This window comes from Dermochelys coriacea, chromosome 6, assembly GCF_009764565.3.
Source record: "Dermochelys coriacea isolate rDerCor1 chromosome 6, rDerCor1.pri.v4, whole genome shotgun sequence".
In the NCBI taxonomy this organism is placed as follows: domain Eukaryota; kingdom Metazoa; phylum Chordata; order Testudines; family Dermochelyidae; genus Dermochelys; species Dermochelys coriacea.
In genome coordinates this window covers 122,239,997-122,255,456 of record NC_050073.1, presented here as the reverse complement: position 1 = coordinate 122,255,456, position 15,460 = coordinate 122,239,997, and the positions used below count along the sequence as shown (strand labels likewise).

At 50.9% G+C, this 15,460-nt stretch overlaps 1 protein-coding gene across 2 annotated transcripts in view; it reads right to left on the bottom strand.

The window, feature by feature from the left end:
* Positions 1-15,460, bottom strand: part of NID2 (nidogen 2) — a 54,118-nt gene that overhangs the window by 23,528 nt on the left and 15,130 nt on the right. For both annotated transcript variants that reach the window (XM_038404885.2, XM_038404886.2), the window contains exons 3-8: positions 14,767-14,999; positions 10,481-11,196; positions 8,075-8,224; positions 7,739-7,984; positions 6,152-6,352; positions 4,612-4,842 (exon numbers count right to left, since the gene is read on the bottom strand). In XM_038404885.2, the coding sequence (XP_038260813.1) occupies positions 4,612-4,842; positions 6,152-6,352; positions 7,739-7,984; positions 8,075-8,224; positions 10,481-11,196; positions 14,767-14,999 (1,777 nt within the window). The remainder of the gene's footprint in view (positions 1-4,611; positions 4,843-6,151; positions 6,353-7,738; positions 7,985-8,074; positions 8,225-10,480; positions 11,197-14,766; positions 15,000-15,460) is intronic.

Below are 15,460 nucleotides of genomic sequence, written 5' to 3'. Positions count from 1 at the left end.
GCACCTGTGCAAGGGTGCGTCCCCCACGGAACAGCAGGAAACCAGGACGCAGAGTGTGACTCCGAAACAATCTGGCTCTTGAAGTTCCCTGTTTAAGGAAGTCAGGGAGAGATTGAATTCGGCTTTGGACTTTGTCTCTAGGTTACCTCTTAATTCACTGGCAAGATCAGTTCATAATGAAGAGGAGCCTGACCCAACACCCAGTGGAGTCCACCTGGCTTCAATGGGTGCTGGATTTGGGCCCTTGGGTAGAAATTTCAAAAGCCCCTGAGTGATTTAGGATTCTAATTCCCATTTTCAATAGCACCTAGGTGGCTTAGGAGCCTAAGTCTCAGGGAAGTCATTGATTTCAATGGGAGTTAGGTGCCTGAATGCCTTTGAGGATCTGGGCCTAGCTGATAGGTGCTTTTGAAAACATTTCCCGACCTGTTGCAAGTTCGCGAGGAAATCGAGAACTGTTGGTTTAGGTCGCTTAGAAACAACCCCGAAAAACTCAACAAAAGGACTTTCCAGGAGGGTAAAGTTCCACCAGCTTTAAATAAATACAGACCAGTGAGGAACAAACCCTGAAGTCTATATTCAGCTCTTACACAAGCAAAACTCCTGTTGACCTCACCTTACAGAGTGAGTAAAGACTCGCCAGCTTTCAACCAAGATCATAATTCAAATGATTTAGCCTCCCCTGCCTCTGTGTTTTCATGGATTTTCCTGATGGACACTGGCATGATCTACATTGGCCCATCTGAAAACCAGCCGGAAGAACACCCTGATTTATAATGTTACCATCTCGACTCTAGAGGGAGCAGGTGTGATCTACTACACATTTGGACAGGTCCCAGAATACCCCTCTGGGTAACGAATGCAAACCACAAAATCATTCCAATGGCTGGAAGTTGAAACTAGATAAATTCAGACTGGAAATAAGGCGTACATTTTTAAGGGTGAGTGTAATTAACCAGGGGAACAATTTGCCAAGCATCATGGTGGATTGTTCATCGGTGACCATTTTTAAATCAAGGTTGGCTGTTTTTCCAAAAGCCCTGCGGCAGGAACTATCCGGGGGCAGTTCTCTGGCCTGGGCTATACAGGAGGTCAGATTGGATGATCACAATGGTCCCGTCTGGCCTTGGACTCCATGAAGCAGATTCCGTAGGGCTGGATTGTGTTTTCACCAGAAGCCCTGAGTAAGGGACTGGGTGTAGCTGTGCTGGCCAATGCACGGGGGCTGGGACTTCCCCTATTTCCCATCAACTGGCACAGGGACCAGGGCCTTGCAAGGGCTGCTCTCCTACCAGGCTGTGATGTGTGATTCAGGAAGCCCACACGGGGGAGCACTCAGGCATTTTACAGCTCCTTACTCACCAGGGCGCATGCTCTGGGCCAGAGACAAGCTGCCCGTCCCAGCGTAGATTCAGCCCAGCACGCAGGAGCGGCTTTAGCAGCAGAACTCCCACTAGCGTGGGACTAACGTGACTCCGGCAGCTCCAGCCAGGAGCCTGTTGCTGAGAATGCATCGGACCGGCACTGGGAACGTTCCAGCCCAAGGCCCCCGGGCACACACTGCCTGGCTTTAGGGAGGCTGCCGGAGCTTCTGCTGGCTGTGGCCGGAGCACAGCCCCCACCTACAAATCACAGCTGCTAACTCCAGCCCCAGCCTTCCCCCAGTGTGGGGTGGCGCGGACCCAGTTTTGCTTTGCCCCTTTACACTGAGAAGGGCTGGCTGCGGAGCTCAGAGCTGCCTGCAGATCTGAATCTCCCCCAAGTTCTGGGGGTGCTGGGACCTGGGTTCTCATGTCCATCTCTGCAACCAGCCCAGGTGGGTGCTACATAGCCTTGGCCGTGATCCTGGTGTAATTCATTTGCTAAAGCCCCCCCCCCCCCCCGACACGTCCCTGAGATGCAGACTCTGAATCCCTCTCACATTTGGTCCTGGTTGTGCTCTCAAAAGGTTCCTCTTTATCGCATTATTGCACTTGGCTAGCAAACAGGAGCATCCCCCTTTGGAGCCTTTATGGCCTCTATTAAATGGCTTGACTTCCTGACCCCAAGAGCTGGAGCTAATTTACTTGCTTACGATAGGGAGGCTGGGGAGGCTTTTGTTCAAGGAGCGGCTCCTTAAGCAGAGCACATACCACCCTGCACACTCCCTATCTCTTCACCCTGTAGGGGGAAGAGCTCTCCACTCCCAGGTGATTGCCGCCCCCCCCCTGCGAGAGTCAACGTGCTCTTTAAATTCCACACGGTCAGGAAGGGAAGAGGAGGGTCAATAGCTCTGGCTCCCAATTACTGATTCAGGAAGGACATGGCCCTTGGACTCCATCCTCCTGGAAACAATGAGGCTCCCAGAAAGTGCAGGCAGCTGTGTTGTTCTACACGCATTCCAATTAGATAACAGCTCCCTGTGGACCAACAGGGAGATTGAGTTTCAGGCTCCACTCAGAGGAAGACTCCTCTTCGGAGGGATTACCAGCTTTCTGCTCTGACGGCAGCAGCGGGAGACAGAAGAGCAAGCATCCCCCACCTAACCAACCAGACGGTAGCTAGCACCCACCCACCTGGCCTTAATCAGCTCTCTCCCATGGTATATCCACACTTCAGGCCTTCCGGCTTCTCTGTCTTTTGCCACTGGTGGTGATATGCAACTCAACAGGTAATGATGCAGACACAACCGAGGCCTGATCCATCGCCCATGGAGTCTTTCCACTGCTGCCGGATGCACCCAGAACAATGCCTACTGCACGCATGGTACTACGAAATACACTCAGCACCACCTCTGATCACCCCACTCCCACTCCGGAAAAGAAAAGTCTGCACAAGGAATGCAGCATCTGGCTCCAGATCTGCTCCTGTACAGACATAGTGAGAGCTTTTCTTCTATCTTTTCTTGAGCAACTCCTGTGCCAGTATATTAGACAGAGATTATACACACACACACACACACACACCCCTGTACACAGAACTCCCAAAGGTTTAATGTAGAATCTGCTTTGGCTGGAGAACAAAAATAATGAAGCAACAATGTGGAATTTCCACCCCACTCTGCTACTGGGCTGTCCTGATGCGGTGCAAGAAGGGATGGAAATGACTAGATGGGTAACACGTGGATGTCCTGGTACATTTTTGAACAAGGAGAGACCAAGTCCGTTCGTAGCTGTGTTACCAACTTAGCTATTTCATTCTCCTCTAACACAGGACACCACCACAGTAGAGTTGGGTGAAAAAATCCCCATTTTTGCTACTTTACTTTTGTCTTAGGCCAAAGCGGAATCTCGTGAAAGTTCACAAAGCTGGGGTAAATGGTACCACTTTCTTGACTAAAGTTTTGAAGTTGTAGGAAGCAGCAGTGGCTGCTGGGAAATGGGGTTCATTGTATTTCAAACTATGGGCCACCGTGACATCACTGGCTATGCCAGCCTGGAGACAGACCTCTACCAAGAGAAGGCAGGAGGAGATAGGGGTGGGAGGTGTGAGGCGGGGAGGGTACTCGCTTTCCACCTGTCCTGTCACTAAAGTATTTCAAAGCTGGGGAGGGGTTTGCAAGTCCAACAAACAAACCAGACCCCAGAGTTCTGCCTTTCAGCGCAGAGAATAAAACTCGGCATGAAGCAACACTTTGTGGTGATTCTGGGCCAGCTCTGTTCGCAGCATGGATAGCTTTGTACCCCACCATGCAGCAGCGTTTACAGCGGGAAAAAGCTGCCTACAGACAATGCGTCTCAAAGCACAGCATAGGCCTGCCAGCAAAACCCTCGCTGGTACCCCAGACACTCGCTGGTACCCTAGACACTCAAACTAACAGCTTTTGCTGTGGGGCGAATCCTGAGCGGATGAAGTCCTGCATGGATCTATCATCATGGCATGTGCTTAGCAGGACAATAAATCCAATCCCTTCATCATCATGGCATGTGCTTAGCAGGACAATAAATCCAATCCCTTCATAGTCATCTAAAAGCAGTGGGAAAACTCCACCTGGGTGAAAAAGGGGCAAAGCCAGAGAGGTCAGCGGCGTTGGCCCACGAACACACAGCCTACATGAGCTCCACAGATATTTTCTACAGGGGTGAGCTATTGGAGCGTGTACAAGCCTGGGTGTGCTCACAGGAACTGTATCATTCCACCAGTAGTTACACCCAGGGCCAGACTGCCACATGGACCATGTGTCTGTGCAGAGCAGGAAAAATTCACCATGCTCTCTTGCATGGGCTACCGAGACTTTTGGTCTGGGGCCTCTGGAGTCAGCCAGTCACTCCTCCTAGAGCAGATGAACAGAGTGCTTTGATTCTATCCCATCCACCCCCTGCCCAGCCCCGCTGAGCCACTGGAGGGGGTGGTGCGATTTACTGCTAGGAAATCACAACCCCCAGGGACCAAGGGGAAGCAGGGGAGGGTTGTGACTCAGTGGCACAACGCCCCCCAGGTCTAGTCCCAGTGATGCAGCTCATCACTCCGCTCACAGCCGTGTCTGCAGTCACAGTAGACTGACACCGATCTTCCTTCTCCTTGCCGCATGTTGTTTTAGGCCACGCTGAAAGCAGGGGCGTTGCACTGGCAGGGAATTCGGCCCTTGGTTTCAACAGGCCGACGGAGTTGGGGTGACTCGACAGAGCTCACCTTCGCTGGAGCCAATCTGGTTGGTGATGGCGTAGCGCAGGACCCGTTCCTCATCATTGTACAAAGCGAAGATCCGATCCACGCTCAGCTGCTGAACGGCAGGAACGACCCTGTGGTGGCGGGCAGGCAGGCAGTCGTGGAAGGTAATGTTCTGGTGCAGTCGGTAGGCAAAGGTCTGGTTGACACTCCCAAAGGTGAGGAAATACTGCCGATAAGCTGTGGAAGTCACGGCTGCAAAACAGAGTAAAGGACCCTGGTCACACAAGCATGCGGTAGCTTGATGAATTATTATTATTTGCACCACAGCAGTGCCTAGAGGCTCCTATCAGGGATCCAGGCCGCGCTGGGCTGGGCACTTTCCAAACATGGAGTCCCTGCTCCAAGGAGTAATACAACAACTGGTGGATAAGCCCAAGCAATGGAGAAGGGGTGGGGGAGAGGACAAAGAAAGGAGTAAATACAACCGTGTTTTCACAGACTAATTCTGTGCACCGATGACTATAATACTTTCGCTGTCTGGAGATGTGAGCACTGGGCTTGGGCCAATGGCCTTTGGTTAGCCCTGAGCTCTGCCATGCAGGAAATAGGGTGGCAAGGTTGAAAAGCGGACTCGATAGTGTCCAGTCAGATCTACTGACTGGACAACCAGAGTCCGGTTACTGCGGGTGGGGGAGGTTCTGGGTCATTACCCACACTGGCCCCTACTCAGCCAGAGCCGCTTCCTACCTGCATCGGGTGGCTGCAGCTCCCACCCCAGCTCCGCAGGAGAGTCCCTCCTGAACCAGGCCATGGGGGGGAAGCCATGAAGAGCAGCGAGCGACAGGGGGAGGGGGAAATGAAGAGCAAATGGGGGCAGGGCCTTGGGGGAAGGGGCAGGGCAGGAGAGATTCCGTTTTTAAATATTACGAAGTTGGCAACCCTAGCAGGAAACGTAGTGATTTCACGATGAAGCAAGCATGCACAGCACGGGGGGGGGGGAGGAAGAAGATGGGAGGGAGGCTGCCTATCACTCAAACGTGACTCCTGCAGCCACGTTACAATGGCAGCCATGCCAATCTCAGACTACAAAATCCGAGTCAGGGCTCAGATCTGGATTCCAAACACCCCAATATTCTGGACTGTTCAGTTCCTGGCTTTCGGCTGATACCTTCAGCAAGGCAGAGCCCATCTGCCAAATTCAGGGGAGGATTTTGATCTGGGATTTGGACTCCATCTCTGCAGTCCAGCCCTTTTCAGCTGGGAGAACGTTATATGAGACCCAGAGTCCCGGAAATGCACCAAGTCCTGCTGCCTAGAAAAGGGAGGTGTGCCCAAAACAAAAGGGGAAGCGTGAGTGCTGCAAGGAAGCAGTTTCTCAGCAGATAATGGTGGAAAATTAAAAAATGACCATTGGTTACTTGAAAAAAACCCTGCAGAACACTGTGGTATTCCAGTGTGCATAACAAGCTGTGGGCAAACACGCCAGCCTGGCTAAGAGCAAGCTAACAACATTTGCTCTGCAAAACAAAACACACAATGAATGAGACTCCTTCAATCATACCTGAGTGAGAGTAGTGGTAAAGTTCCTTGTATGGTGCAATGTGGACAGTAAAGTTCTCCGGAATAAAAGGCACCTGGCCCTGAATATTTGTCTTAAGGCTTAGATAATTTTCTGGACCCAGGCCATCAGCTGTTTGAGTGATATGGACCTTCTCCTCTCCTGGGTAGAAGGTGACTTCCAAACTGTGGGTGAATTTAGCACCTACAATGAACAGGAAAGAAAACCAAACTCTGCTACAGCCGTTTTAATGGATAAACAAGCTTTTTACCCAATTCTTAGGAGTATATTTGAGACAGATAACACAAACTGATCATTAGCACAGAGCGGCACCAGAAAATACCAGTCAATAATACCGACCTTTTCTGAAGCCTTTTGATTCAAGAGGCTGTTTTAAAGATCTGCATGTGTTAATATCACACACTGCCTACCAACCCGAGAACCACATCGCATGCATCTACAAAGGGGAGACTAATCAGTTACACATCTGAGTCGTTACCCAGACCGGAATAGGTCAACGCTGCTAGTCACTTGGAGTCCAAACCCGAGTTCACACTATGTGCTCAGAAGTTTTTTGGCAATAACGTTTTGGGTGTTAAGCCTGGGCCAACACTGGTGTAATGGGATCACAGGGAGATGGAGATTCTGCATGGTGATTTAGCTTCCAAGTCTGCGGGGCCTGGGAGCACCCGGAGACAGCATACTTAAGCCCCAGTCCTTGGAGGTATTGCAGCACCTACCTCCCACTAGCTATGGGCCTTAGTCCCAAAGGGGGGGGGGGGGAATGCCTCTTGCCCCTGTAGCGAACCCTCTAGCCATTTCAGGAGAGCTCCAGAGAAGACCAGCCAGAGGACAGTGAGTGTCACATAAGGGGAATAAAAAGGAGGAATGGGGGTTAGGGCGCTCAAGGTTGAAAGGCAACAGGTGTGAGGAGAGGAGGGGATATTTAAGTACGTGACCATTACACAAGACAACTTGTTAATAGCCCTGTCCCAGAGGCCCAAGGCCTAGCCGGGCCTGATTACAAAGGAGCCACACCTTGGTTGGATCAGGTGGTCCCACCAGAAGGCTCCCACCGTGACAGCTGAGACCACCAGGGGCAGGGTGCCTGGCCGTGAAGTGGGGACAGAGCCTCAGCCCAGCAGGGGAATAGTTATAGTGTCGGATGTAGTTCTGGTTTGCCGTATGGGGAAAAGGAAATAAAAGCCTGGCCAGGAGGGCCTGGGAGAAGGGAATGTAATGGGAGAGCCCTGAAGAGGGGAGAAATTGTTAGCAGGGCACCACAGAAGCATGCCTGGCCGGGGGGAGAGGAGGGTGTGCATGGCAGGCAGCTGACCCTGCCACAATCCCCCAGAATAACTCGTTTCCTCCATCAGTAGAACCAGCCCCTTAACTTTGGAGATTCAGAAGGTGAAAACAAGCAGCAGCTCAGAAGACACTGGGCGTTCCTGATGATTAGCTGTTCCATGCCAGCCCTCTCACTCCTTGAGAGCCCCCCAAAGTCAACGGGCGATGCTCCCCTGGGGGTCAGTGGGCTCCAGCCCACGCCCTGTTTGCACTGCGTAGTCAAACGTGATGCATTCCGCTTACCAGTGACACTAAAGCCGTTCTCGTAGCCTGGTTTTTCCAGAGCAAAAAGCCACCCGAAGAGACCTCCGATTGGAGTCAGCGGCATGAGCGCACGAGCTGCCGGCTGAGGTATATGGCTAATGGCGGTGTAGGCTCTCCCATCGTTTCCAACTACGTAGGCATGCAAGTCAACGGCATTAAAACGTACGGGCGTTTGTCCCACCAGGAGATTTCCACTTACTTTACCGTTGAGACGGTGAGCAGCCCCTGGGAAGAGGACACAACACCTTGGATCAGTCTCAAAGAACAAGTCAATGCCAGAAGCTCTGAAGCCTGCAAACACCCGCTACAATTTACCTTCTGGCAAGCAGTGTCTGCCGTTTCCATAGAACTTGGACTGGCAGTGGCAGCAGAAGCCGGTGGCATAGTCCGTGCAGAAGGCATGCTGGGAGCACTGGCTGTGGTTCCATTCGCAGGTTTCCTTGCTGGCGGTATTGTACGTGAATCCTACATCCAAAGCACAGGTTAGCACATAGTAAGGAACCATGCCTTAGCACATTGCCAGTTGCACAGCAGTCTACAAGCAAAGCTGTACAAACAAGGACAAAACCTTCAGATCTTAAAGGAAACCCGACAATATCTGCCATCTCGCTGTTGTTGTTTGGAGTTGGACAATCAGCTGTCCCTTCAAGTTGGGTAGGATTCTGCACAGACAAAGCTCTCACTGACTCCAAAGAGAGTTTAGCCTGCAGCAGGACTGAAGGATCGGGGCCTGCAAACACCCGCTACAACTGAAAACACAATAGGTGTTCCACTGGCAAACAAGACAATAGGTGCCTTATAAATGCCCTAGAGAGACAGCCAGTGGTTTCCACCATTCCCCAGTTCTACCCAGGTGCCAGGCATGTAGTAATGGAAAAATCCATCCCAGGGAGAATTGCAGCAGTACAGGAAACCTGCAAACTCTATTCCATCATGGGGTCTGCAGCCAGCCAGTGTCCCCATCCACAGGGGTGAATTCCCCCCTGCCACAGCCATTCCCCCCTGCCACAGCCTGGGGTGGGATGGGCGACTGTGTGAATGATTAAACCCAGCACCTCCACAGGCCATTCTCAAGGATGCACATGGGGAGATGTTCTTAATTAGCACCCTGTACTGTAGGAAAGAACAGTTGTAAAATTCATGTAGGCTGGGAGGTTCAAAGGGGCTTAGGGAGTTAGGCACCCAATCCCAACTGAAGATCAATGGGATTTTAGCACCTAAGCCTCAAGTGAAAACTCCAGCCTGAACCCCTCCTACACACTGAGAGACACAAACACCATTGCACGGGCCCAGGGCAGACCGTGACCCCATTTCATATGCCACAATTCACTAGAGAGAAGTGGCTTACAAAGCTGCAGCTTTCGTGGGAATCACCGTAAAAGAGCCAAAGTCCATGAGTTCAGTGCAATCGCACCTGGGATGAGTTTGGCCCAGCGTACGTCAAACTTCAGGTGCACGCACAACTACAGCCTGCCTCGGTGCTCTCAAGCATTTGCCTTGGTAAGGGCCAGTTCTCAACTGCCCGTCGTTGCAATGGCTGAAAGGTTCAATTTCTGGAATTTCTTGTTTTTCACCTTCCTGGGCAGCTTTTTCTCATGCAGCTTGTAATTCTCACCAAACAGCCGGGCTATGTACTTTTTCTGGCAGCTGTTAAACATCATGCCTCATCCTTCAGAAGGGCTGGAATCCCCATCCCCATTCTCTCTGCACATTAACAACAACTTCTTACTCTCCTTCCCTGTCACTCAGGAGGACATCTAGCAGAGCTCCCCCCAGCTTTTGCCAGCTGTCATAGGGACAGACAAGCGCAAAGAGCCAGCCAATGCAAGCTTCTCACGCAAAGAAGGCTCTGCTGTTGGGGACTCATAACCTTCTCCCACATTCCCGCCCCCGGTGTAGGACCAAGGGATCCAGCCCCATTATCATGTCCTTAAAAAGTCTCCAAAACTCTCAGATAATCTCGTCACCACCACCTTGTCCTTGTGGAGTATGAAGCTTGGAGTAAGCTTGGAGTTCGCTCTGTTCTGGATCATCCAATCCCCCTAAGAGTTCACATAGCTTCCCTGCCTTTTGGGAGCCAGGGTGGTCCCTCACACCCTTGTTACAGGAAGTTAAAAAATAAGATTTCTGAATATTAGAAGCATTTGTCAAATGTGTTATCTCGGCAGTTAGTTCCCTGCGGTGGAGAAATCTCTCGCCCAAAGCCAGCGTAGGGTTATACAGTGACTCCCTCCCAAAATAACAATGCTCCTGCCACTGTATTATCTGTACTTCCCCACTCCGAACCTTAAGCTAAATTTCCCTTCCCTTTGATGTAGCTGAATTCCCGCTCTAGTTAAGGGTATCAGCATCTGGCCTTGTGTAACTCTGCTTTCAATTCACAGTGCTGGGGTGAAGGTTATTTACTGCTCAGTGGATACGAGATTCAAAATTCTGCGGGACATCGCCAAGTTAAATTGCTCACGATGGGCCCCATCCTCAGCTGGTGCGAATCGGCGTCGCTCCCCGGACTTCAGTGGAAGTCAACTCCTAAGTCCAGCTGGCTTCAATGCAGTCAATACCAGTTTACGCTAGGGAAGGTTCTGGCTCGGTGGATCTTAATTTCATTCATTTCCTAATCAACAAATAGGTCTTCTTGGTGAAGAGTGCTTTAAACGTTAGCTACAAAGAAACCCAAAAGCTGGAAATCAGTTACAGACACTTCGGATTCACATCACTTACCCTCCCGGTTAAAGCTGCCATCTTCATCCACACCAACTACCTGCCTCCCACGATTAAAGGGAGGGGAGTTCTCTGGGTAGCCCTGAAGCATGACCTCCCCCCGTGTGTAGACTGGAAAAATGTTCATCTCGGACGGTACAGTGCCACTGTCTGGGTAGGGCTGGGCATTGCCCTGTTCAGGGTTTACTGGCAGCCCCTGGGTCGTTAGCTCCAGCAGGCTGTCCTCGGTCTCTAGTGAGGACGGGTTTCTGATTCCTGTTTCTTGGGAGGACTCCACTTCATCTTCCAATGCAGGAGGCAGCTGGGATGGTCCTTCCTTCATCCTGGGCACTTCAGGATAGGCTGGGCGATGGCTGGACACTGGATACGGCAATGTGGATTCCAGCTCCGAATCCAGCCTGGCACCGGAGTGTCTTGGCTCGCTGTACAAAACATCAAGTCTCGTATAAACATCAGGCACCAGCTCGGTTGGGTACTCAATGTCGTCTTCTTCGTTCTCATCGTAAAAGGGCTCGGCATAGTCTATGTTCTCATCGGGGTAGTCATTATCCAGGACGTTCTGCTCCAAGGCGGCACTGCTGAACGTGCTCTCCGGAGTTTGCCGGGAATGCCCCTCGGAAGGCTTTTCACCAACTCGAGCTGGCATGACATTGTCCAGCGGGGAGGTGCTGCCAATGTGGAAGGCCCATACGCCAGGAACCCCTGAGTTGCTTGTTCTAGAGACAAATTACAAACAGTCACATGCAACGGCTATTTACAGCTGATTACAAATCTGAGTGTCCCATCCAGCAACTCCTGCTCAGACAAAATCTCCCACTGTGCTCGATGGGAGATCTGCCTGAGAAAAGACTGTACAACTGGAGCTATGGGTCAAAATGGTCAGAAATGGCTAATAATTTGGGGGGGCAAACACCTGAAACACCTCAAAGGGGCCTGATTTTCAGAAAGTGTTAACTACTCACCCTCTCAATAAACAGACCCCTTTACTAATACCTAGCCCTTACCTAGCCCTTGTCATCATTAGATCTCCAAGTGTTTTACAAAGGGGGACGAGTATCATTATCTCCATTTTACAGATGGGGAAACTGAGGCACAGAGCAGGGCAGTGACTTGCCCAAGGTCACCCAACAAGCCAGTGGCCAAGCCAGGTCTCCTGAGTGCAGTATTCTCTCCACTACACTGCCTCCCTTAAGGGGCCTCAAATTAACCCCCCTTAATTTGGAATCACTCGTCCCATTTGAAAATTTCAGCAATGATCTTTCTGGCACAGGACAGGGTCAATATTTTATTAGGTTAGGAGGAAAAAAAATCAAAAAGTTTATTTCTTATAAAATCCCATTCCATATGTTTTCACAGCTGTTTTTTAATTCAATTTGATCAGCTCTACCCAGCCTGCGATTTGAGCTGTGCCAGGTCTTAAAAGGCACTAGTGCCTTGTGGGAAAAAACGTTTCTTTAGAAACAGTTGTGCTTTTATGTCACATTTTCTGCATTTTTTTTCCTCCTTTTTCTTCCCTTGTTCTTTACGGCTGAGGTCAGCTGTGTGCAGAACAGCTGGTCCTTGAGAACAGTGATAACGTACAGAACGGCTGACATTTCACAAGCTCAACGGCTCCCATTGTTTGGATGAAATCTCCCCTCTGTGCAGAAGGCCAATACAAGGCCTATATGATACTTAAGGATCATATAAGCCCAGCTTTGACGGCTTCACTGGTGTTCTGCCTCTCTGTACGTGGGCGAGTTTCAGCCCTACTGAAGTCTGTAACGGGTTGGTAACATCACAATCATTTCCACAGCAACTGATTCTGATGTCTCCGGCTCTTTAACTTTCTCATAATTCATACACTCCTAGACACCTAGGGCTAAAAGAAAGCTCCAGAGGTCACCTAGTCCATCCCATGTGCTGATGCAGAAGTAAGTACACCTCAACATGCCCTGACAGGTACTTGTCTAACCTGTTCTTTAAAACCTCCAGTGACGGGGTTTCCACAGCCTGCCTTGGTAACCTATTCTAGTGCCTAACTATCCTTACAATTAGAAAGTTTTTTCCTAATATCTAACTTCAGTCTCCCTGGCTGCAACATAAACTGATCACTTCTTGTCCTGCGCTTGGTGGACAAGGAGAACAACTGATCACTCAAGTTCCCTGTAAGCTGCGTGGCCACGCGGCCACCTATTTAGTGCCGCGCAGGCACTCGGGGAGCCCAGCCAGAGCTGCTGCTACGGGGCACCCCTCTCCAAACCCCAACTTAGTCTGTGGCCCGGACCTGCTGCAGACGGGGCAGCACGGCCAGATTGGGCCCAGACGCAGCCGGGGCAGTGCGGTGTGCCGCGGCACGGCCCCAGAGTGGCCTAGCCCGGACCCAGGCATGGCAGGGGCGGCCCTCCCCCAGCCTGGAGCTGCTGAGGAGGGCCGCCCCTGTCATGTCTGGAGGGACGCCTATCCTTCAGCCCCAGCTCCAGAGCTGCTGTGGCAAGGAGAGTGCTGGGGAGTGGGGGGGAGACGAGTCCTCTCTCCCCACCGTAGCTTCTGATCACCCTCCTGCACCCCAAACCCCTCATTCCTGGCCCCAGCCCAGAGCCCACACCCTGCAGTGCCCAATCCTCTGCCCCAGCCCTGAGCCCCTCATCCCTGGACCCCATGCCAGAGCCTGTACCCCCAGCCGGAGCCTTCACACCCCTGCACTCCAAGCCTCTGCCCCAGCCCTGAGCCCCGGCTCCATCCCAGCCACATGAATTTTGTTATGTGCACCACTATGGAGGTGATGTGTCAGACATATTGGTGCACATAACAAAATTCATTCTGCACATGGGTGAGAAAAATTAGAGGGACCACTGCTGATCACCCTCCTCTTTATAGCCACCTCTGACACACCTGAAGACAGCGAGCGTGTTGCTATAACAATAGCCTGTTCCACAAAACTTGGACTGTGTTCTACCTCACCAAAAGTGCCGAGGAGCATTGGCAAGAACAGGTGAAATCCTGGAGCCGCTGAAGTCAACGGCAAACCTCTCATTGACTTCAGTGGAGCCAGGGCTTCACCCAACACAGGGTGACCAATGCTTGACCAATGTCAATACACAACCCATCCAGCTTGCTTGTTTTCATATTTTCCATGTCTTAATAGCACCTATTATGTCCTCCAAGCCAGCCAGCTCATCAAGTGAGCCATCCCCTGTTGCCCAGTTCCAGCTTCTGGCAAACAGAGGCTAGGGACACCATCCCTGCCCAATCGCCATTGATGGACCTATCCTCCAGGAACTTGTCTACTACTTTTTTGAACCCTGTTATAGTCTTGGCCTTCTCTAGCAAGGAGTTCCACAGGTTGACTGTGCGTTGTGTGAAGAAATACTTCCTTCTATTTGTTTTAAACCTGCTGCCTATTAATTTCATTTGGTGACCCCCTAGTTCTTGTGTTATGAGAAGGAGTAAAAAGAAAAGGAGTACTTGTGGCACCTTAGAGTAACAAATTTATTAGAGCATAAGCTTTCATGAGCTACAGCTCACTTCATCGGATGCATTCCACCAAATGCATCTGATGAAGTGAGCTGTAGCTCACGAAAGCTTATGCTCTAATAAATTTGTTAGTCTCTAAGGTGCCACAAGTACTCCTTTTCTTTTTGCGAATACAGACTAACACGGCTGCTACTCTGAGAAGGAGTAAACAACACTGATTCAGCTAGTCCAATGGTCCCCAAACTTTTTACCTTGAGACCCCCAAACCCCTGTCCACACCCTCCCCCACAGGGCCGGGAGTGGGGTTACAGCTCTGGGAGGAGAGGAACACAGACAGGGGTAACCGTGTCAAGGCTGGGGCCATAGCTGGGGCGGGGGCAACGCTTCAGCCAGGGCCAAGGCCGACAGTCGGGACCCCAACTGTGGGGCCAGCAGCCAGGACCAGCAGCCGGAGTCGGGGCCAGGAGCAGAGCTGGATGGCACTCGCTCCCTCCCTGCCCTGCAAGGGGGCTGGCCTGGGCCCCAGACACGCCCCCCAACATTCTTCTAGACACCCGTAGGGGGACCTCTGAGCTAGTCATTACCCAAGTGCAATAACAGGGGTAAGTAAACAGTAGGAAACCAGCTATCAAGGCAACAGGATCAGTATGCATTTCTGTGTAACAGGATCCCAAAGCAGAAGACTGTTTCCAAAGGGGATGTTTTCCCTGAGGCAACCTCTGCTTTTAGCTCTGACAGATCCAGCATTTCAGCAGCCTGGGGTTTTATCTGATGAAAGAGTCACGTTATACAGACACGCCGTTCAACGCACTCCCCTTTGCGCTACTTACTGGTAGAGATTTTTCACAGACTGCTCGCTGCTGGTGACAGTGTAATACAGCCCTTCTCTCTTTACGTAATCCGTTTCGCCTCTGCTGAAACCCACTCTGGCTGGCAGCTCCAGTTGGACGTTGTAAGACTCCTTGGGCCGAGTCCCAAAGAACTGAAGGCCGTCATCGGGATAAAGGAAAAGGGCGTAGGTCTCGGAGTCATCATAAGCTAAGACTGCCTGGAAGGTATTCAGCTGCAGAAGAAAGCATCACCACAAACGTATGGGAGACTTGTTAAAGGCCTGGATGTGTGAGAGAAAGCCCTGGAATGAGGGACACAAACTGACCTCAGCTACATGGGACTTTGGTTTTGATGCAATTAGTTTACAGCAGTGGTTCCCAAACTTTAACAACCTGTGAACCCCTTTCACTAAAATGCCAAGTCTCACAAACCCCCTCCTGAAAATGAATATTTCCAGGGATTTTCTCCTTTACCTGAGTATAAATGATAAAAGCAATGATCTTGGAAATATAAAATTTGTTTTTATGACATGCTCATTACACACTATTTATTATTAATTATTATTTAGCATTACAGTATTTTTATTACATTAATGAAAATGGCAACACTCTTCCAAGATCTCGTTTTCGTAGCCTACATCACTTTGAATAAGCCTGTTATAAGACAAGGCTCCTATGTTTCGTCAAGGAGCAT